This window comes from Perissodus microlepis, chromosome 9, assembly GCF_051167445.1.
Source record: "Perissodus microlepis isolate ML-2025 ecotype Zambia chromosome 9, ASM5116744v1, whole genome shotgun sequence".
Lineage (NCBI taxonomy): Eukaryota > Metazoa > Chordata > Actinopteri > Cichliformes > Cichlidae > Perissodus > Perissodus microlepis.
This window is the reverse complement of record NC_140469.1, coordinates 12,553,339-12,578,607: the sequence shown is the minus strand read 5'-3', so window position 1 is coordinate 12,578,607 and position 25,269 is coordinate 12,553,339. Positions and strand designations below refer to the sequence as shown.

The following is a 25,269-nucleotide window of genomic DNA, read 5'->3' as shown; positions in this document are numbered from 1 at the left end:
GGCTGACAGACAGGTGTTCATTTATTTACACGCCCAGAAAAGGGCGTGCACTCATGCACGTGCACAGCGTATTATACACACACTGTAAGTGAACAAAGGAGAGCGTTCACACGCACGCAAACATCAATGCACGCAAGACATAACCACACAAGTGTGCACACTTGCAGATAGCACATGCATGATTGTGTGTCTTTGAATACACAAATATACGCTTCCTCATAACTACAAAGAGGAAAAAATACACACATGTTCACACGGCCATTATCCCGCATTTGCTGATCGGTAATTTTCAGCCCGGTGGTACTATTCCCCCGTTGCAGGGTGCAATTACTGGATGTTTACACAGCCAAACAATAGACCAGTGAAACATACTCTCAGTCAAACATTCATTAAATGGGCCAGTAGATGCTGAGGTGACCTAGACCATTACACTGTATCGCACCACGCTCATTAAGATTGAGCTGTGTATTGTACTGTATCCGAACCAGGAGTCAGCCTTAATCTGATACCCTCGTGACACTTTTCCAGTTGGATAACAATATTGTTGTACTGTGTTATACAATCTAACAACAGACTGTATGTAAAAGATGGAAGTCGATTAGAACAAACGAAGCATGTTAAATCTGTTTTTTCTAATGGTCAGCAGAGTATGCCTGCTTTGGTTATGAGCAAACAAACAAAAACAAGTCACTGGTCTCAGTCGATATTTAAAGTCTTATTTAGCAAAATCTGGTGTTATTTTTAAATTATGCTTCTAATTGCAGTCAAAGGGGACATAAAGCAGGGTATGTTTACAGTAAGGTCATGTAAGCAATTATGAGGTTTACCTTATAACTGGTAAGCTACGACAACATGAGTATGTCTTATTATAATATTGTTATTATTTCCCTATTATTATTGTTATTATTTATTTATTATTCCTCCATCAGATTCACACATTTCACTCATCGCAAATTGTTTCAAAAAGCTAGTATGGTGCCAGTCAACATGGTGATACAAGAGTGACTACATTCATCATTAATAAACAGTATATTATTCTAACATAGTGCTATGTTAAGTGTATCTGTGTGTGTGTGTTTACATAAATCAATGTATGAAAAATGATCACTGATTTTTACTTTTAGCGTTTTTTTTCATCCAATGGCTGATTTGCAATATCACTCTTCACCATTCGTACTAACTTACCAAGCTCTACAGAAAAATTATCTATTCACTTCCGCCTCTTCAAAGGTCAGTGTACTACTCTGAACATCATCATTAAACCCCATTAAAGCTGATTAAAGTTTCTGTGTGATTAGTTTGAGTACCCCGATTTAAGGTGAGTAAACCGAGCCTTCTTTAGACTGTATTGTTGTTTTTCTTTTTCTCAGTTTTTTTTTACAGCTTGATGAAAGGGTTGATATCAGTGACCAACTGTCAACAGACTGCACTGCAATTATGTCTGATAACACTGAGAACTGCCACTCCAGCTTCTGCCATGATACAACCAAAAGTGAACAAAATTGACCAATCAAATCCCCATCCACGATACTCAGAGATTCAAAGTGTAGGCACAGGATTAAGCTGGTGGACAAACAAGAGTCTGCTGGAAAAACTGTCTCCTGATTTGCAATCATGCTCTTGCCACTGAATAACAAACAGGATGGGTGGACTATTTTTTTTTTTGCCATGATGCTAATGAGGATGCTCGTCCGTGCAGATGTGTGAGTGTGTGTCCATGTCCAACAAATGTACCTTCATACCTTATCGCTAATGAAGGTGTCACAGTGTCAGTTCATATGTCTATGTGTGTTAACCAGCCACAAATTATCCAATATTATTTTGCCATGTAGCTATCACACTAAGGTCAAACAAAATATTAACAATATTAACATTTAAATGTGTGTTGATTTACTTGTGAAACTATCTTTGTCATGTGTGTAAGACATAAAAATGTTGTTTGCACAGTCACATTAATGGGCTGACAGTATGTAAATCATTACATTTTAAGGTGAGGGCATTTCAAAGTCAGTTTAAGGTTACATTCACAGTAGGCTGAGGTCAGTCAGGTACTAGGTATTGTTACAGTTACTCTAAGTCTTCAGGATATGAATGTGATTCAATGCAATGCCCTCTAAAGTCATGATACACAACTGTGCTCTGTGAAAGTGTGTGTGAGAGAGAAAAAGGTGGGTGTGTAAATCCATTCTTTCACTACCAGATTCACATTACACAACCAGACACTTACTGTAGAGGTCAGAGACCTGCCCTGACATTAAACAAGTGAGATGACTTGGCAGATCCACTCAGATGTACACACACACATGCACACACACAAACAAATTCTTCTGTCTGTAATTTCCCCCTGCACTCTCTCTAAGTTACAGAAACACACAAGCATGTGCATCCTTCAAACCACCCAAACACACTCGACATTTACTTCAGTACTTAAACATCTTATGTTTCTTTCTCTCTGTCCTCTTTCTCTTATCACTCCGTTTTTGAATACACTCTCTGCTATCATAGGGAGGGTTGGTTGTGATGGGGAAGTTAAACCTGAACTAAAAGCCTAGAGAATGATAAAATATAAATTGGAAATTTGAAGCGCTGCAGTGGCTTCAGACTTCTATCTATATCGGAAGTGTTTGTGCACAATTTTGAGTTACACACAATCATTATAGTCACATGCAAAAACTATGCTGAAAGCTGGGTTGGAAAATGGGAAACAGGCGCAGAGCTTTATTGAAACATATGCAAACTTGCATGGAAATTGATATAAGAAAAAAACAAAAACAAAGTCTGTACAACTTTAACAAGCTTGAAAGTCTTATTTGGTATAACTGCCTTTATTATTCAGTATAGTCTGAACTATTTGTCTGCCAGATTTCTTGTTTTCTTTTAAGTAGTCTTCAGGAATAGATCTCTAGACTTCTTGAAGGACATCGCACAGCTTTGGAGCTTTTGTTCATCCGAAAATATTCAGATATGAGGACTAGACTTAAAATAAGTGAAAAAGCAGACAATGTTCAAAGAAAAACTATTGATCAGGACTACTTAAAAAAAATCATTTGATGAGAAATATAAAGAAGTGAAATTTTATTTTATTTTAGCTCTTATCCCAGCATTACTGGTTAATTCTTTACTTGTCCTACAGTTCACCCTAAGGTGACTAAATGCTCCTTGGGCACTGTATAAGTTTGGGTGTTTGCATGTTAATATTTCAGTGCTGTTTTGTGTGCAGCCCGTTTGTGTTTGTGTGAGAGGGAAAGAGTGTAATCAGCAGAGAAAAACTAATAAACCAGTGATTAGTTTATCCACCTGCTATTCTCATTAGATCTCAGGGGAGCAATAATGCAACACAGAGTGCTATCACTTCAGGATTTGCTAAAAAAAAAAAAAAAAGAAAAAGAAAGAAAAAAAAGAGAAAGATCGGCTTAAAAGCAACAGAGCGAGCGGGCAGATAATGAGGCTGACTGTGGAAATGATAGCATTAGGATAGGAGTAGAAGACATAAATGAAAAAATATGAGTAAAATAGTTTAAAACATGATAAAATAAATAATTCAGACAATGACAAACATGATTTCACTATTGTGAACTCTGCATCTAAAACTGATATAACCAATGACTTCTAACTGGCTTTTCACCACTGTACATTTTGACATGCATGACATCAGATCATATCAGATCATATGTAAGAAGATCACGAAGGAGCTGGAGAAGGTGGGAAGCTGAGACGATGATACAAAGGATTAGAAGGATTAGAAACAAATTGTTGCGCTTATGATAGCGATGTTAGAGTAATGTCTGAAATGATGATAAAAAGGAAATATGTCTCAAAATTGAGTCTGCATTTAAAGATTTTTGACATTTTCCTAGTATGTTTGTGCAGCATAAAGCAACACAACTCCTTAAGACTTCACTTTCTCTCTCTCTCACACACACACACACACACACATACACACAAAAAACGGATTAAGTGAGGCTAAAAGCAGTCATCCACTTCAAATAAAATGGGGATGGAGGCAAGAGAGAAATAAGGAACAGAGCTGAGCAATAGAAACATCACCGAGCTGAAGCTCCAACATATCTGGGGACAAACAATATGGCAGAGTGGATGCTTTATTCACTCTGGGTCAACTGAACACAAAGTGTGTCGTGTGTTCTATAAACACACAGAAAGGTGCTATAGAGATACAATAAAATAAAAGAGAAAAAACACGAGATTTCACAGCAGCATGCACAAAAACTAGAAAGTGTGACTCCTTCCATAGAGGAATATAGATGACAGCAGTGATATTTTATTTTCCACCTCTCTCATTCATCTGAGGTATGGGGTTTATTTTCTTCATGATATTCAGTGAGCAACATTTCAATGATGCAGATGACTGAATCCGCTGAAATGGTATAATTTGATAAGAAAACTTTTATTTTCTGCAAGTTCACCCATCCTTGCAAAATGATTGCTGGCATGAAAGCAAAACCCATGATGGGATAGGTGTGAAATTACGACCTAGCTTGACAGCTCCGACAGCTTGTTTGACATAAAACAATGAGGCAAAAACCTGTATTTGAAATTGCCAAAATATTGCCTTCTCGTTGATTTTCTTTCTTTTTTTTTCCATTTTGTTTTTGGACTGACTGAACACTTGGTCATTATTGGTTACTGTTACAAATATTAAAGGTACACAGTAAGTGAACCAATAAATAGTCCTTTACCCTACAATGACATTTATTTCAACAGAATGAACATAGATTGGATTCAATTTATTTGTTTCTAATATTGACTGACATATATACAAAGATACAATTCTGCAAGGTTCAGGCTTTTTTGACAAATGGCATTTCAAGACTGTAAAATCAGTGAAGTGATTCAGGGGGATACAGAAAAGGTACAAAATGTACACTTGGGAAAAGCAAACACTATCACGCATGAATTCACATGTTACTTACTGATGTAATGAAAACACAAGAATATCCTCACACACATCTTCAAGAGGGATAAGACAACACTAACATGTGAAATGACTCATGAGGATGTGCCTTGCAACTTTTTCTTAATTCGCCGTGCTTTCTTTTTATTGCCGTCATTTTACCAAGATTAGCATCGGACTTGAGTCATGATCGAGCATCTGTCTGTCTGATAGCAAAGCCAATGTTTATAATATGAAAGCGCATGCACACACATAGAAGCACAAACATGCGCGCATAACTATTGTAAGCGTGGTAAGTAGAGTCTAAGGAATCACTTTTTACCCTGCAGTGGAAAGAAGAAGGAGAAAAGATTGATAGGAACAAGGAGAGGGACAGAGAAGTGATTTGCTACTTTAATAGACACAAAGGACAACAGGAGGGAGGACAACTGTGTGTTTACACTGAAAGAACGGGAGAAAACACTCGGTGCTTTGTTCTGGATGGATGTCTATACCTCCCAGCCCATCAGACCTGCATAGCTGTGATGTAGTGATGGAGAGAGAGATGATGAGAGTGATGGATGCATGACAGATGAGTTTCTGCATTCAGTCGGAGGCCCTCGGATGAATCTGTGTTATTTTATTATAACTTAGTGAAAAAAACAGAACTGACTCTGCAGAGCGAAAGCAAGGAAGGCAAGTTTATGATGAGAACAGGAGCATTTCCCTGAATGAAAATAAATAAATAAACAAACAAAGAAACAAAATAATAATAATGGCATAGCCAAACACCTATTTTTATAGGGCAAACAGAACAGTTTTTCCTCCAAGTAAATAACTATTGTGGGGGGTCTTGACAATGGCTACTATCAGTGATGTGTCATCAACAAATATGTTTTGCTTTATTTGACAAGAGATGATTCATGGAGCATGAATGCTTTTTCAAAAGCATCCAGCTGCACACATTCCGGTGGTTACTGAGCAGCCCCACTGGTACTTTTGAGGGGTTATGGGCATTATATCGGCTCTGAAAAGGTGCTACACTGAGCTTTACAGCACCAAATCTAATAGCTGTAGCTGTCTGCTGCCACATGGGGTTGAATTAAAAACATGTGGGACATGGAAATATAGGCTACACTTGAAGCATGAAGCTTTTGTCACGTGCGTTTCTTTGAACTTCTCTTCCTCTTTAGTTCCCTTTCCCAAATTTTCAATCAGTCAAAATCCAATCAAAAGCACATCAATCTGATGTCTCTGTAGCATATGTGTCGGCTGAATTCACATAATCTTTCTATCTGTATAGCTCAGTGTTATGCAAAACAAACACAGATGCAGAATGATTGATTTGCCTTTATTTAAGCACTTTGTTGGTTAAAAAAAAAGAGTTTTAAATACCACTAATTCACTTTCTCGCTCAGATTCAGATTCAATCAGCTGAAGGAAGAAATCACAATCCTGTCATAGATCCACCACTGGACATCCAAGCACTAATAGATGTGGAGAAACTGTGTTTAAGGTCATAACTGTAGTGTGTTCTCATAAATTATGGTTAGACTTAAAACCAAAAAAATTCCTTTGTTTTTTTAAATACTCCTTTGTCCGGTTAGTTCTGCTTTATGCTTGGAAAGTGTTTGGCAACATACCAGTGAGTCAGTACCTTTTAATTAGCATGGCAAATACATATTAGATTAAGTATAATATTGTTAATATTGGTTTCTGTGTGCATATGTGTGGGTGTGAGCACTTCAGTGGGTGTCTAAGTGCTTTTTATTTCAGTAAGAGCTCTTCCAGTGGGATGTATCATGACAGGATTGGAATCCGCAGGTGCTTTTGTAAACCTGGAGCTCGTAAATACAGATATGAATGCATGACTAAATGTGATCAAAAACAAAAAACTATTGCGTTTGAAAGTAATACAACAACCATAACAAAGATCCATGACAAATGAAACTCTTCTTATTTTTTTTTTTCATTTCTCCTGTAAATTTCTCTCACAGATTCAGCCACACACTGCATCTTAGTAGCTCACTGGTCATTGCAGAGCCCCATTCGTTTGATTTTCTGAAGCAACTCAGCTAAAAGGTCAAGATGCCTCTCCTGCACGAGAGGCACAACTTGCTGACCTTAACATCAACAGCCCCATGAAGAGTACTGTGGAAAGATACCGATGGCTGCTTGACATTTTTGCCCAGAGTTAATAAAAATAATAATTAAATACAAGAAAAATTAAATCTTATTATTAGCGTCTTAGAAGGAGAGTTAAAAATAATTACATAGTGAAACTGGACTATAGACTGAGCCTAACACACAGCTATCCAGGTGAGATTTTGCCTGCAGTCAAACATTTATAGAAACTTCTTATAAATGATTTAAGCACAAATTAACATAAAAATAAGTGACTCGGCTCTTGTCTGTGAAAAGTATACTGTTTGTTTTTTAAGATTCATAGTAACACGTATTAAGGTAAAGATTAGCACTATAATAAGCTTTTGTAAATTGACACTGCACTGTTTCTACCAGAGTACCATTAGGCCTGTTGGCTATGATTAGGCTGTGTTCTCCTCAAGTAAAAGCCAGAGAAGAGGTGAAGTGAAGTGAGGCATGGGGAGGAGAGAAGATATACAGTAATTTCGCTGGTGTGACATTTTCCCATAATCCCTCCCAAATGCCACTAGTGTCAGGAGGCAGAGCAGCAGAGAGGTGGCGGAGCGGAGACATATCCCATCCTAACACATTCCCTACCCTATAGATGAATTTGTACGTTTCTGTTCATGTGCACTCATGTATAAGGTTTGATGAATTTCAGTTAAAAAGTGTTAGTGGCAGTAATTAGCATTAAAAATAAAGCAATTAATGAATCAAAAGTCCATGACAGATTCATTACTGACTGAACATTGCACATACATAGAGTGAGAAAATGTCCTGCAACCACAACCTTACTTTATATTTTGGTTTCCCTCTCCCTGACAGCCAAATATCAGCTGAAGTTTAGCTTTAACCTCTTATGCATAAGACATTTTTTGCCAATATCTAAATGCTTAAGTATAGAATTTTGCATTAGTGCCTCTAGGTGTAAGTATGCAATGGGCAACTCATCTACATTAATAGCCTGTCTCGCTTTGGTCATCCTTTTGTCTCCCAGGCCTCAGATACAGGATGAAGCTCATTGTAGCAGGGAAGAAGGCAGATACACGGGGTTGTTATTATCCCAAGGTCACACACACACACACACACACACACACACACACACACACACACACACATACATACAGAGAGGCCACCTCAGAAAAGGGAAAATAACTACAATGGGCAATTTACCCAGAACAGGCAGGGATGATGGCCAGGACACAGATGCACACACACACACACACACACACACACACACACACACGTTCACATGTGCACGCACATGCACACAGACACACACACACACACACACACACACACACACACACACACACACACACACACACACACACACAGCTGTGCCTCAGGGCCAAGGTTCTGGCAATGCATCATTACCCTCCCTTGGAGGTGATTCCATATCCCAGCATGCATTTCTCATGTGGAGAGGAAATTACCCCTGGGCCGTGCTGAGAGCCAATAGAGTGTGTCCTCTGTCCTCTGTCGGTTTCTCTCTCTTTCTTTCTCTTTGGTTAAATCCCCTTCTCACCCTGTAACTGTGCTCTCCCACCCTTACCGTCCACCCTCCCTTACTTTCTCTCCAAGCCACCCAGTTACCACGACACCCTTTCATCTTTCTCTATCTTTCTCTCATTAACACTTTTTCCCCGTCTTCTTTCATTTTCTATGCCTCGAGAAGAATACAGATTAATAACAAAGCATGAAAATGTATTGATGGCTTCTCTTCCTTCTGTCCTTCCCTTATTTTCAGTCAAGCAGCTTTTCATGGTGACATTAAGCATTCAAATTGACAATCAATTATGTCCCAAAAGTGCTAAACAGACAGAAATACAATCAGCTAACGAATAAAGTCTGAATAACTCTGGTGAAAATAACTAATAGTTACATCCTACAGCCAAGCGTTTATTTTTTCATTTAATTTAAAAAGATATGTCATGTAAAATGATCATGACCAATGTCAAATCAAGCACTGTTCTTCTATAAAACCTCAAACTACTGAGCAATGATGTCATCTGCATCTTTTATAATAATCTGAAAGTGAAAAAGCAGAAAAGAGATGTATGGGCAGCTCAAAAACATTATGCATCCAGCCACAGCTGTTGCAAACAGTGAGGCATTGAAGCTATATAGGAGAACGCCAAAAGCAAAAGTATAGAGCCTATCAGTGCATTTGTGGTTCTGTTGCATCAGTGCTGAAAACAGCCGTCCAATTTAGCAAACAAGAAAAAAAAGACACAGACACAAACCAAATGCTAAAAGCAGTAACAGTTCTTTACCTAATTTACTGAAAAAGGAGAACACAGAATCAAAATGTCTGTCACACACACAAACATGCACAGGTATCTCATCTCTATAGTTATACTGTACATAAACCATATGTGGGTACATAGATCCAAACAATACACTTGCATAAACTATGGTTACAAGGGGATACAGGCACTTTATTCCCTTTCTTTTCCTCATAAATAAACATTTGTGCTCAACAAGAGCCATCACTGCATAATTACACCCTCCACTGCAGCTTCTCAACGCATACAGACACCCATAAACTCATACAATGATGTTCCAGCATTGTCATGCGAGGGTATTTCACTTTCTTTTTGTTTTTTTGGAAACTGTTTTGTTTCTCTCTCTGCTTCCTCCAGAGAGGAATGTTCCGCCTCAGGGTGGAGTCTAAGAGTTGGGCGTTTTCCCTCACACCTGATCGGCATTTCTTCATGGAGCGTGCAGTATATATGTAATTAATGCATGTAATTGGGTCATTGCCAGATTGTCTTCACATCTTTGGTGGTAATCGGGCTCACCTACTACATGTAATTTCTTCCCTTGGTCAGATGTAATCTGTTCTCTCTCTGTTCCATCTCGACTGGTCTGCGATCTCCAGCCTTCTTCTGTGGAGATTTCCAAATGCTTCTCAGTACCAGTAAATCTTGCCTTCCTAACTGGGTCCTGACGTCCCGTCGTTATGACAAGCATCCTTTACACTCACTGTGTAACACGCTGTAATATGCACATCACATATGATTCTCTCACACACACAAACATGTAAATGCACATCCTCTGTCCTGTCTTTCGCAGCCTTGGGAAAATACATAAAAGCCTACTACACACTCAGTCTGCATGCACTTACAGACATGCCCACCACTGATCAGTCACCACTGATCTCTGTTTCTGGAAACATTCAATAAGGGTGGCTCATGTTCTGTCTTCCTCTTGCTGATATGTGTTCACGTCTTTGGCACTTCTTTTTTCCAGTGTTGTCAAATTCGCTACTCTTGCCCGGTTAGTGTTAGGATATTCTAATCAGTCAATCTCCATTTCAGGCCGGCTGTTTTTTAACACTCCTTCTCCCCATCTTCACCTCATCCACACAGGGCACCTCATCCAATCTCATCATCAACTGTCTCAACTACTCTGCTTCACCATCATCGGAGTCTGGACTATCTCAGGTCTATATCCTACCTTCGTTTGGAATTATGCTCTTCTAAATTCAACTTGTATTTTGGATGTTCACATTTTAGGCACTCTCCTTATTGAAATAAAGTGTTAAGTGTGATACTACTGACAATAAATAGTCACAGTCAATCACTTTGGAAACGTTCTGCAACTCAAGTTTATGTTAGAGGCAGTCGCTCCTAAAAAGAGGCAATGAGGTATTTTTAAAGTTAAGTTACTTTAACTTCAAATAACGTTGGATATGGATTTTTTTATTATATTTTTGGCATGTTAGTTATTTCAAACTTACAGATTAACACAAATATACACATTTGAATAATCCGTTATTTAAAAAGAAAAATGTCAAAGCCAACTAGAATTTATATCTAAAGTAAGACGTTATTGGACTTTTACTACAAGATTTACTATTTACATTAGATGTGCAACATCAAAAGAGCTTATTGGCTGCCTTGAAATGTAAGCTTGTTTTTCTAAAAAACACAAAACTACAACACTAAAGGAAAAAAAAAACATGTATCATATGAAATAATTAAAATAGTCTTTAACAAACTTTAACATCAAATATTACTAATGCTGCAGCCATCACTGCTGCGTGAATACGTTTGGAGGAGAAAATGTAAATGAGGCGAGCATATCCCCACAGCTGAAACAATGGTGTAGTCTTGTTTTTGATCAAAATGGTCCAACTATTTTCTTTCTTCCTTCCTGTCAATCCTCATAACTGCAGGGCAGTGAATTCCCATTGCATAATCTAACTTACCCTTTATGTTGTTTCTCACCCTATTACATGCTTTCCTAAGCCCCAAGTTTGAGAACAAAAACCACTGGTGCCTAACTCCCATCTTCCCCAAGTTAATGTTTCTCTCTCTCTTCCTGTATGCCCAACATCGTTCCCTCCCTCTGTCTTCTTCTCCTTCAATATCTCAAGGTACAGTATAGCTTATTCCCTAAACAAATGCAGATGCCATGCTTTCTTCACTCACTTAAGAGTCTCCAAATCCCCTTCATTTGTTAAAAATGTTCCCCTTCATTATTGCCTTTCGCTCCCCTTTCTTCTCTTTGTTTATTGGTTATGCAAGTCTGCGCTCAACATTTCTCATCATCTCACTCCCTACACTGTTTTTAATATTCATTTTAAGAAAGACAATCGCTTTACACGCAGAACGCTCAGAGGGAAACGCACAAACTTTCTGAGACGCTGCCTTAGACAAAACAATAATAGGAGACAGTGTATCTATATTTTGCCCTTGCCTTCTCTGCACACTATTATTCTCCCCATGCATGTTGATCACCTAAAGACCAACCTTAACTTTTCCTCATTTCCCTCGTCTTTCTGCATTTCCCTCCTTTTCTCTTTGTGTCTATTTTCTTCCCTTCCTCCTGTTTCTCCAGCTTTATTTTGCACTGCTCCCTTTAGCTTTCTCATCAGTAATTCCTTCTTCCCTCCTTCCTTCCACCCCTCATCTATCTTGTCTCCTGCTCTTCCTCCTTCCTCTCTGTACTGCTATCCATTGACAGATATTGAGTTTTCCCTTCATGTTGGTGTCATCACCTCTTGTTTATCATGCTCACTCTTTTGCAGCTATAATAGCAGTATGTCACTGGCTACCATGTATGCACACACACATTATACAGTGACATATACACATTAATCCATAAGATATGCTAATTGATTATCTAAAAAACATAGTCTTTCGTTTCGTGTGTACACACATGTACACACAGACACACACACACACACACACACACACACACACACACACACACACACACACACAGATTAAAACATGCACACATAACCTCTGCCCTCACTCACAGTGTTCTTTGTGTCTAATAGCTGCTAACTCATTTAGCACTTCATGTTAGCTCAACTAGATCCAATTACAGCAAGAGAGAGAGTTGAGTTTGAGTAGGAGGCCATTTAACCTCCTGACAAAGAGAAATCTAACACACTTCAATTCAACAATATTAAGCACAGTAAGATAACTGCATAAAAAATACAGCTAGAAATTAGGCATTTAAAGACACCTTTAACTGTACATAAAGTTAAAAATACTAATGATGTAACATAATAGTAATAAATCACTATGCAATCTGCAGGCAGCATTCACCACAAAGGCTCAGATTTGTGAAAAAGATCTTTAGTGTTGAATTCAACCAGTGTACAAAATGCTTGCAATTCTACCATTTCTTGTTACTTTACTGGAGGAAAAAAAGTGCAAATGAGGGAAAAATGAGATTTCTGTCTGGATCTGTGCACAGAAATCCATGAAGCCTGAGGCAATAATGGAAGCAAAATGATCTTGACTGTGCATACAAGCAAGTGCAGCAATAACACTAGAGGGCCAACAATAAACACTTTCATTGCAAGTGCATAAAGAGAACAATGTGCGTATGCCTGAGTGTGTTTGTATGTGAAATGTAAGCGCTAAACCTACTCCTACATTGGCTCGGTTTTTGTATTATGAGTATTACAAAACAATCAACTTTTAAAAGTTCTAAAAAGTCCTCTGCTACATATCCACTTACACCCTCTCTCCCTCCATGCACACGCACACACACACACACACACACATTTATGTATAGAAATACATTTCAGCGTACAACTTAATATATAAAAAAGAGATGGTGATCTCTCCAGTTATACAACGGATTAGCTAATTTAGCCTTTTAGGTATGCAATGCCTCTTTTCATCATCAAGTACTAGATTTAGGATGTGAAAATGCAATCGCTCACATTTTCTTATCTTACTGACCTATATTCACTTCTGGCTCTCCAGTATCTCTTTGAACCTTCTGGAAACATATTTCTGTCTACTCTTACAACTATTTTGTTATGTTATGTTGTTGCCGTGTGAATAATATGCCTTAATAAAACATATACCTCGCTCAGAATTGATACTACTTTGCTAAAGAAGAAGTGTTTATGAACAACAAAGTCCAGAGTGCAAAGAAAAAGACAATAATCGTTCCTTTTGTGAAGTAAACAGATACGATATTCTAGTGTAAGTCAGAAGTGCTGTGTTTATTTTATAATAACAATAACTCACCAGATATGAGCTTTCACTTGATTCGGTACATTGGCTGTTGTGAAATATGGAGACTGTCTTGAGTCAGTCAGTCTAACTATATCATCAAAAGTAGACACATCCTACAGTAAGACTGCAGGATTTTGTGAAGGACTTTACCTTCATCAGACTGTGCACATGCTAATCATTTCCCCCCTCTTTTTTTACTTTCATTGTCACTGTTCTTAATAATCTCCCACTCTCTCTGTTCACTGTGTTTTTTCTCCCTTTCAGTGACTGACAGCTGCTGCTGAGACTTGATCCACCCGCCTCAGTCCCTCTTGCTCTGTAATTAAAGGAATTATACATCAAGAGTCCTGTGAAATATGTATAAAAAAAGACGGGGAATGAGCTTTGCTTAATTGCAGAGACAAGAGGATGGAAGTGATCACAGCCCAGTAGGATGCTTTTACGCACAGCATGACACTATGGGAGGTGAAAAAAAAAGTCTCAAGCAACTGGTGTGTGACTGGAGTAAAACAGTGTCTCATTAGATAGTTTTTCCTCATACATATGAGGTAGCTGCACTGGACAAAAAAACAGAAGTTTAATTTGGCAAAAACTTTTTGTATATTTATGAGAGATTTTCCTGTCAAATTAAATAATAATTGCTGTTTACCTTCATTTTTCAAAGTCTAGAGTGTGGACAAACCAGATATGCAAAATATTTCTTCAGTGTTTTGGTATCTGAAGTGCCTTCAAATTTTTACACTGGTACCTGACACAACACACTTACTTCAATGTGCCTGTTCTTAACTTTGAGGCATTTTCAGCGTAAATGCATTTTTGGGCATAAACACCTGTTTTTAGAGAGCTTTAGAAAAAACCTGATGATCATGGCTGAGTTGAGTGTGTGACTGTTACTAAAGGTTTTTCTTAACCACAAAAGACCATGAAATCTACCTGTTTGTGCAAAAAAGCTTTGACTGTGAGTTTATAAGAACACTGCAATTTTAAGCTTTTTAAAGCAACTCCAAAGCACCATTGTGATTTCACTGAAAGTAATCATTTGAAACCTTCGGAAACATGATTTGAGTTATGAATATATAATGAGCGTTGGCAATTCAAACTGAGGTCAGTAATAAGATGTCCCTTGATTGGAGCTTGTAATCAGATGACAGATCACAAAGTTTGAATAATGGCATGATCAGTGGCTGACTATATTAATCTGTGTCTAGAGCTAGGTGTTGGTGTAATTAACATTTTTGTAAAGTTAGGACAAAGTCTTGAGCAGTCAGTATAACATCCTCTGAAGTGACTCATGTGATGTGTACGTGTGTCTAGGCATTGTATTTTTTATTATGTTGAACATACAAGCTGTGATCCAATAAACCCCTAAAAAAATACATGTATACACAGATACTCATGCACACAACACACACTCTACAACTCTCCTTTCATCCTACCTTGGATCTTTTTGAATAGAGTCAATAGAAGGTGAACGTTGCAGGCTGCCTTCGGGCGGCAGAGCTGGTCCTGACTTGCTGTAGGGTGATTCCACCACTGAAGGGCAGTACTGCAGGGTACGGTAGGGGTCAGCCACATAGGGATCTGAACCATATACATCTCCGCTACTGCCACTCGAGGTGTAGCCTGGCCCCACTGTGGCATAGTTGTTGGTCCCGCCGCGGTTGTAGTTTCCTGTTCCTGTGCCGTGACTTCCAGTGCGCTGCAAAGGGGCGGAGTCGACACCAGGGGAGGAGGGTGCTATGGCAGGAAAGTAGGGACAGAGGACATAACTTAGGTCACGGACCTGATCATGGATACGCATGGTCAGGTCTACAGAGGAGAGCGAATGAGGGAAGAGGAGGAGAGAAGGGCAAGGACACGAGCACAGGAGAGGAAGGACAGAAAAGCAAACACAGCGATGAACAGTCATTTGGAAAAAACTCCATATAGGTAAAAAAAAACATTGGCCTTATTCCCATGTTTAAAAGAGAGAGATTATAATCTAGTAAGATAAAAATAAACACATGAAATACTATATCATAAATCTATTGACAATTTAACACAATTCTTGATAGCTGCACAGCAGAAATCACTGTAAATGCCTGTTTTTGTCAAAGCCCGTTCAATCCTACAGTGCCAACAGCACATTAAAAAATAGCTGTGGAGTAGTTCTGCCCCCATGTTTAAGACAGTGGCAAGGAAAAAAAATACTTTTGACAATGAGAGACTACAATCATTGTTAGAGTTGTCACTGAAATGACACACTACTCTGTCAGTCGGCAATAAAAAAATGAAACTTTGCTCTAGTTCATGCGAGGGAAGGGATGAGTCCACACACTTTGAGAGATCATGGTGAGGTGACCCTGGTGATCAAAAAGGACTAAAAACATACAAAAAATGTATAAATAAAACAACAAGACATATCTCTTTGGAGTGACTTTGAAATTGAATTGGGATTTGCTGGAGGGTGTAAGCAGCCTTCAGGGGCACAGTAGCTGTCTTCCCTCCGTGATGCACTGAAACAGTGGAGTGGTGATATATCAAGGTGTTAATGTGAGTCTGGGGGGCTCGTTTCTTTGGCTGTAAAAACACTGAGACAGACCGTGGAGGGGGGGGGGGATCCATCTTATCCATCATTAGGACCAAGGTATATGCAGACTGAAAACAGCACGTGAAAAACACCATAAACATGTTCTTCAAGGAGTAAGCAATAAATCACAGAGTCTTGTAATCGATATGTGGCCGTATGATTGACTTAGGCTTTAACATAGGCCAATGAACCTCCAATCACAAACAGAATTAGCCTTTAAAACCTGCCTGGATGAGGCAGACTAAAACTCCCCATATAAGCATATAGAATCCTATGCATTTCATATAAACAGATGACAAGGAGCGTTTACCAGCCAGAGCACAAATTAACAAAAGACTGGAGGTTGTGTGGATGTGAGAGTGTGCTGAAGCTGAGTGTCTTATCGTTACGTGACCAACAAACCTGCTCTTTAGCACTGTCTCGAGTGCTGGCATTTACCTGACCTTCACAACCCTCTTATCACTCTCTTTTTCACCTCCATCTCTCTCTCGCACACTCAGACAAACACACACCCATGCATCTGATCTGCCCAACCTATTTTGTACACAAGGCTGACGAAACCATTACTTTAACAATCCTATTCCATATTCTTGAACTGAACTTCTTCAGACTATTCTGGAGAACTCTATGAGCGGCACAAGAAACCTTAGGGATGAAGTAATCACTTTAGCATATTTTTTTATCTCCTGGGTGACACAGACACAGACATGCATGAGCATTTAAGTACAGACAAGTTTGTGTTTGGATGCCTGCACTCTTTAAAATGAATGTGCATGTAAGGAGCACTCCCGTGATCATCATCATTTAAAAATGAGAGAAAACAGAAGGACTTTGGTTTGATTTTCCAGCTTTTTTTGTTTTTTGACTTAATATCGTTTCAGCTGCTCAGCTTGGATTTGTCAACTTCTGGTTACCACTCGTACTTTTTTTTTGTATTTAGGCCACATAGCATGCATTATGGAGAATAGACAGCACCACCTTAACGAGTGCACACTGACTAAATCCTTTGCCCGCCCCAGCAGCAATTTTGTCAGTTACTGGCAATCTAACTAGGGAAGACAGGGCGATTGGATCACAATCCTAGTGCACACTGATGCCCCAAATTTGACAATCCAAAGAATTAGGCAGGAAAACAGTGGATGAGTCCAGGGGAAAGAAAAGGCAGCAGCTGAGAAAGCCACGTTTTAGAGAACAAAGTCAGTCAATACAGGAAAAAGAAAAGAAATGCGAGGCAATGGAGGGAGCACATACAACAGAGGGTATAGGAGGGGAATGAAGCAGCATTATTCCCATCAGAAGCAAATCCCAGACTTTTCTATACTCTTAAAATTGTGTCTGCGGTGTGTCTGTCTTTCTGTCTCATTAGTGTCCTGGTTTTAGACTAACACCACCAGTGTCAGTGTGCACTCACCGAGAGACTTGACAACCAGACAGGACAAACCTCAGAGCAAAAGAGGGGGTGGAAGAACAGTGAAAAGAAGGAAAAAATGTCATGTCAAATTATTTTTACAGCCTGTGCTGTGACCACTAAAAAGGAGTGTCCTTGGTTATAAGCTAAAAAAGTAAAGGAAAAAGGAACAAAATCAAGAATGATGAAGAGAGATGGTTGGGAACAAAGAACAGAAAGAATCCTCCCAAAATGTGCTGCCAAATCACTGTTTTAGCCGCTCCTTTTGTTTTCACACTCTGTTACAGTACTTTGTATTCTGCTTCCCTGTGCCTCTTTATGCAATTCATTTTCCTACTCACACAATCTTTCCTTCTACACTCTGCGGTCTCTTCTTAAACTACTCTAAGTAAATGGTATGCTACTGAATTTATGATTTGCTCAGTTAATGGTGTGGTCTGAGTGATGGATTGACCTCTGGGGCCAATACTGCCTGCCAAATCAGGATGTGGGTGCCTGATTTATGCATGTGTATTTTGTATTTGTACACCTGTGTTTCTTCTCGTGTTACTTACTTTTGAGAGCAAATTGGGACTTTAGACTGTTGCAGTAATTGCATTTCTGACCAAAAAAATTAAGTCATTCGGGACCTGAAAGTAAGAATAAGATCTGTTGAGGTTAGATTTAAGCATATAATTGAACGTTAACGTTTATATATGGAATAAACACACAGTGTGAAAGGGTGTGTCTATCATGAGTTTGCTGAAGACCAGCAGAACGCAAGTTACAGGGGTGTTTCATGAAATATTAAACAAATCACGAAACATGTGGTGTTGTGTATACCAGATACACACACACACGTGCACTTTCCACTAACACGTCTCACACCTAACGCTCTGGCAGCGTGAAATTGTGTTTGAGAGGAAATAAAAAGGCGGGTGTGTCTTTGTATTCCCTTGCATCGGCAAAGAGTAAACAAATTGCGGCTGTGCTCCTGCTGGCAGATTAGCGACGGAAAGGGAAACTCTATTAGTCATTTGACACAGTGATACCTCTGCAATTAGCCAGTCGGCTGAGGGGCCGCCTCGCTTGATTTTATTTTCTTGGGCTGCTGCAACTAGGAAAACCTTTCTGAATGCACAAGAGATGAAGGAAAGGGGAAGAGGGGAAAAACTAGGGGATAAAACCAGCACTTTAAGCTTTCCATATCCATCTAAACTTCTTATTCTTTCATCTCTGCTTCAGTGTCTTTCAACTGTACTCTGGTCACTATCGTGTTTCCTGCATCAATTCCTTGCCCTTTTCTCTTTCTTTGCTTTTTTCCGAATTCTCCAGATCTATCACTCTCTGCCTTTACCTCCATCCCTCTTTTAGCTCGTGGATTTCTTCTGAAACCTCCCGTTTGATTTACCAACCTCTCCCTTTTACCGTAGCTTACTCCTTCTCTCATTCCATTTTTGTCAGTCGTCCTCTCCTCATCATCGTTTCATTTGATGTTTTGTGTTCCTCTTCTTCCCTAACAAGCGTCTGTCTTTCTCTTTCCTTCCCTCCCTTCACTGTCGTTCTAGTAGACTATGTGATCAGAGCTGAGGACATGTCCTTTCTCTCGACACGCTTCACTGCTCAGCACGATTACACAAAGCCCCATCAGTACAGTCTCTATCTCTCTCACATACACACGCTCACACAGACATCGCCGTCATCACACACACATGGATTACTAAATGTGCCAGTGATTGACTTAGACTGAACATGCATGCCTGTAACGCATCTTTTTCTAATGCTTTAAGGTCATTTACCAACATGCACACGCAACCTTGGCTTCAGCAGCCATGGAAGAAACACATTTCCGAAGATAAATACACACACACTCACACGGACACAAACACGCACCCTGCTTGGATGTGAAGGAGAGTAAGGATTAGTTTCTCCCTCTGTTTATCCCTAGGAGAGCCTCCTGGCCAACACACAGCTCTTGATGTTCCTGAGCTCCTAAACACTGGAAGACAGACACCCCCCTACCCCTACACACACACACACTCACAAGTGCTCTCCCTTGCACTTTCAGTATCAAGTATACAGCTTTTTATAGTGTTGAAGCTGTAGGATACTTGTTTCCATGACTAAAGGTGCCATGTCTTTCAAGAATCATGCTGGCTGGACACAGCAGGACTCCAGGATGTTGCTAATTGTTCGTGCTGTGGATGTACAACGGCTAAAATGATCAAATCAGAGAATATTTTGTTTGTATTTATAGGTGATATACACCACTATACATGACACCCTTATAATCATAGTTGCAGAGGTTTGTAATTTCTTGTAACTGCCATAAGAACTCAAATCTGCTCTGATGATAAACGAGTAGATAGCTACTTTTCATTTAAACAACAGTTAGCATGTTGTGGCAACTGAAAGACTGCTATACTAAAATTAAATATACAGTGATACCTCTGTCTAGGGTATTTAAAATGGCAGTTCATCCAAATTACTGAAGCTTACTAGATGCTGAAAGGCTTCAAATAACAGTTCAAATAACGATTCCCATCCATTGCCCACAGTGATTATTTGTAAGATAAAATAGCATAAGGCCACAGGCTGGTTTTGTTCTTGTTTTCTGAATCTTTTGAGTCATGAGCCGAGTAATTTTTCAGTCACCTTTCCTTCATGCTTTGGCATCAGCAACTGCTGTGCTTTTAGCCTGTCCTATGGGCCTATTCTAACATCACACATGTTTGTTAAAGATTGCAGATTATTTTGATAATGAGAAAAATCTGACTTTAGACCTCTGTGTGGCTACAATAACTCATGTTCATGGACGAAAATTATAAAGGAAAAACTGTTGACTAATTGATTTGATGACCACCATAGCTGAGGGTACTAGGATTCGGTGGAAGTGACAAAGTTAAAGATGGTAAGGTTTTCAATGGGAGTGACCAAGAAGGACAGGATTAGAAATGAGTCCACCCTTTGACAAAGGATGTTAAAGGTGGAACTACCAGGCAGGAGGAAAAGAGGAAGACATGGAGGAAGTGAAGGCGAACAGAGAGTTGAGAGAGGGTTGGCGTGACAGAAGCGGTTGTAGGAATAGGGTGACATGGAGGGAATCTAACATGAGCAGTCAAAAGCAGACATTCCTGAAAGCCAGATAACGAAAAGATAACCCAGACACACTGAACTTGCTCAGTAAAAAGACGAACCAATAAATGTTTGTGACTTCATGCATAAAGAAATGGACTGAGCAAACTTGTATTAAAACTAAACTACAAAATAGCTGGACTTCCAGTTTAACTGATCATGACTTACTTATTTGAATTTGACCAATATTAATAAGGTAGTAAGAGGGGTGGCTATGTTATGGTAGGGAAAATACATCAAAGTGCAATGAATACCACTTAAAAACAATAAACAATGGATCAATAAAACATAAAAAAGCATCAAACACATGTGATTTCATGAAGACAATCAGTGTTGTGTGGGCTGTGTTATCGCTGATGACAAAAAATGTTTTTTTACAGTTATGAATAACTGCTGATAAAACTGAGAATATGCTAATCGCTACTGTAAGTGTAAACTGAGTAAGCATGTCACAGAAGCATGTGTGCAGCATTGTGTTCCTGTGCATGCCTTGGGTTTGCAAGGACTGGCGTTTTTGTGTTTGTACATACCTAAAAACGAGCACTTTTAACACATGTGTGGAGTGTTTTGTGAGTGGGTCTGTGGGGCTACTTTGGGTTATATTTAGGAAATGCCATATGTCTTCCCGAAGGAAAGCATTTTGTGCTGATCTTGTGAGTTATCAGATGCTCTGAGCTTGTAATTAAAACTTTCTGAGACTTCAGCAAAACCTCCCTGTAAATACTGTGCAAGTTTAAGCTATGATAAAAGTCACCTGGGTTCCACATATGGACTGAGCTTTTATCAACAGCATGTTCAACAGCGCTGTCATTTCTAGTTAAACGTACTGTAACAAATCAGTTTATCAGTTTGACAGGCATTGCTGCACATAATATTCATATGATAATCCTGAAAAAATAAATCCATTTTCACTTTTCTTTTTTCCTCACCTCCTTTTTTTAAGTCCGTTTTTGTTTTCTTGGTTAATTAAACTGAGATTAGACATTGTCTTTCAAAAGAGAGCTGGCTGCAGTATGACAGTCTGGGCATTTAACCAGAACAAATGTTTTCGCAATGGAGTAAACATCACATTATAAGTAAGTGCAAATTCACACATCTTTCTTTACTGGTGTTGAAAAGGCAGTAGGTCCATTAACAATCCAACAGGATCACTGGCCAAGCTGAAATTGATCTTGGCCAAACAGACCTAATCTAACCTGGCGACAGAGAAATCCTGCTGGAGTGACACAATAAAGTGACTGGGGAGAAGCCAGAAAGTTTAACAATACTGCAGCACTTTAATTTTATGCTACAAGGATTTATCAGGCAATAACTATTGTACTGCACATTAGTAGGGGATGCCGTGACCAGATTTTTGATTCAAGCCTAGGGACTGTGCATCTTCAATACAGCATCTATTCTGATACTTATTTGAGATCTAAATACTGTTGAAGTATTTAGATCACTAACATTAAGCAAATGATGTAAATGATGTAAACACTGTTACAGTTGCGGGAACTACAAAGAAACTTATTCTAGTTAAGGCTGTACAGAGGTGATGCTTCTTTTCCCTCATAAAAAACATTTGGGAGAGTCGGGAGTGCAGGGACCACACGAAGCCAAACATAAGCAAGTTTTATTTTGTCCTGTCATCAACTTGTGGAAAAACTGTTAATTAGTGACAGCTGATATTGACCTTCCACCAGCAAAATGTGTTATTTTTAAATAAGTGAAAGTGATGATCATGCCTCTTGGATGTTCTGCACAGTTTGTTCAGACACTTTGATTCTCACTCTTAGATGCATGCTTGAAGGGTAGACCCTGGCTATCATTAAAAACAGCAGTGCTGCAATGCTAGCAGACTAAGGTGAATATGGAAGAGTTTAGTAACAAGCTTTACAAGCTTTGATCAGCTCTGATGACTTGTTTTAAATCGAAAGTGTTCTTAGTGTTTGTTTGGTTTTTGACTTTTGTGCTAATTAGATTTTATTAATAACGGCCATCATGTTTGAGTATAAGGATGTTCATAAGTGCACTTCGGACAGCCTAGTTTGCAAGCTGATCAATTACTTTGTCCTTGTATCATCAGATCTATGCCTGTACATCATGGACACTCAGGTGAAGAGAGGACCTGAGCTGTCAAATGATCACCACCTGGCAGTGAGTTGGATCAGATAGCATGGGAAGAGGACAAGCCTGGCACAACCAAACATATATTGCAAGTGCGTTGGGATTGCATGGCAGAGGCCTGTGTCTGGGAAATTTTCCAGGTATGCTTCCTATCCAAAGACTCCAAGAAAGCAAAGTACTTTGACAGTCAGAACCGTCTCTCTGGCTCGCTATGTAACACAAAAGGAATATATTATGCCCTCCCTTAACAAATTAATGTGAGTCTTCCACATTCCCAGAATGTGTATTTCAAAATTTAGCTCAAAACACCCCATATAATTCTCCCTGTTGTAACTTTATAGTTTGTTTTGTCCCTCAAGAAAGATATAAACAAAACATTGTTAGTTGAATTGACAAAAACCTAAAACCTCAATCACACCTAACAGTTTTCACTAAGGTGGTTATTCGTTTCTGGGTGCGCTTACATAAATGGGGACATCTGATTAACCAACTGTGTTCAGCTTGCCTCATTACATTATCTAGATTGTTAGGTAATGAAGTGCAATAAAGAGTATAAAAAATAAACTGGCGAAAGGAAAAGGTGTTGCTGCAAATAAGGCAAGAGGGCAATGCTGCAGAAAATAGCTGTGCTGTGAATTCATGGGTTAATATATTTATTTTACCACTCAGTGCTCTCTCAGCAAGGCAATTTATTTCATATATGACAGCTGCACATTAGAGTTATAAAACTTTAAACCTGATCCTCTTAAACATTACCGGCTCTTCAGTGCATTGAGATCTGATACAGTCCCATAGCCTAATGAAGAATGTATGAAACATACTCCTCCAGCAGAAAATGACTGTTGCACTTTACAGCACGGTGTTGTTAAAAGATTCAGTGATAATGTGGCATATCATAGCAGACTTCAAACCACAAATCGAAACAGAACTTTCTTTGGATGGAGTATCTATTTAGCATAAGTAGGCCATGTGAAAATGAAGCCACCTTTGTGATGCTTATATTAAAAAAGCTACATAGTGGCAACGTTAGTTAAGGTTAATAACTGTGATTGTGGTCTTATTAGTAAATATACAGTGTACAATCCTATTCACATTCTTTAAAATACAGGCAGCCGACAGTGCCTCCTGTCAGCTACCTAGTAGATATACATGTGGGATAAATTTGAAAATCCTAGGTGATTTTCAGAAAACCTAACCTCTGCTCTCTGACCTTGAGGTCAAACTGGTCCCAAGATTAGCATAAATGCACCTATGGCATTGATTTCCAATTTCTTCTCGAGTTATCACATTCACAAACTTGGGTGTTCACGCTGCCCACCCGCCTGCCAGGTGGCGTGACGACAAGACCCCATCAGCTTTTGACAGCCGAGGGGTAAAAAGTTAATAAGCTGTTAACAGGTGTTTTTCAGTAAGTGTGTTTATGTTTTTTACACCAACAGTCCTACCTGTATTACTGCATGTAAATAGTCATCATAGAAGGACTTACAAATATCTAGTATCTATTATGAGGACATTATATAAAGTGTTACCCATCATACCAATTTTTGGTGTCTTTTTAAAAGGCCAAAAAATCTTTAAATCTTAAATATCCATTAAATAAGTTTGATTAAACACACATAAACACACAATTCTACTATAACAAGCCACATTGGGGAACTAAGGAATATGTGCCAGATGAAACTGAGCTTTCCTTTCTCTTCTTTCTTTTCACGGATCTGTCAGTTTCTCTGTTAAAGAGAAGCCCTAAACTCCCCTTGCCTCAGTACTCAGTAACAGTACTCTCTCTTCACTTCTTTGTCTCCCCCCTCCTCTCTTGGGTTTCTTTTCTTTCTCTCCCTCATCTCGCTTCTCCATCACTCTCTTGCTTCTATCCCCCTCATTAGGATGTCAGATCTCATTACAGAAGAAAAACAGCCGATTTAAAGGAGAAAGCAGATTGGTTTAATGGTTTGATGCAAATCCCTTCTCGTATTTTTTTCTTTCCTTTTACTGAGCATGTTTATGTGTGCAAATTCACACTGGAGAAAGGAACCAGTGCCACGGGGCTGCATATTCAAGCAAAAATAATCATGCTTTGCAAAAAACTTCACAACAAGCAAACAAACACACACACACACACACTTGCACTTATGTAACAGACCAGAGTTGATCCCTTGTCCCAGCAACTGAATACATTTCAGTTCTGAAACGTAATGAGGAAAAAAGTTTTGAACACTGCAGTATTTCCAGATAAGACTACAAACAACAACATGAAATTACTGTCTGTCATCCTTAAAAAGAGGAGCTAGAAGTTGTAAGGCACTACAGTCCATTAGACTAAAATTATGCCAAGAATTGAAAATACATGACATAAAATGGACATAGATATAAAGTGCATTAGAGATATTTAAAATGCATAATGTCTATGTGAATAACACCACAGCGAAATATAGTGTAGAATATCAATTATTTGCCAAATGCAGTGCACTGTCCACACTATCTGGTTAACACATGACAAACTTTTATTACATACACTTAAGAAATGGGGAATGTGAGATTA

The 25,269-nt window shown here is 38.9% G+C and overlaps 1 protein-coding gene across 2 annotated transcripts in view; it reads right to left on the bottom strand.

Moving 5' to 3' along the window:
• ctnnd2a (catenin (cadherin-associated protein), delta 2a) overlaps positions 1–25,269 on the bottom strand; it is a 247,700-nt gene that overhangs the window by 86,019 nt on the left and 136,412 nt on the right. Inside the window, exon 12 of one of the 2 annotated variants that reach the window (XM_084939063.1) lies at positions 14,967–15,339. In XM_084939063.1, the coding sequence (XP_084795189.1) occupies positions 14,967–15,339 (373 nt within the window). The remainder of the gene's footprint in view (positions 1–14,966; positions 15,340–25,269) is intronic. The other variant, XM_084939064.1, reaches the window with a different exon arrangement.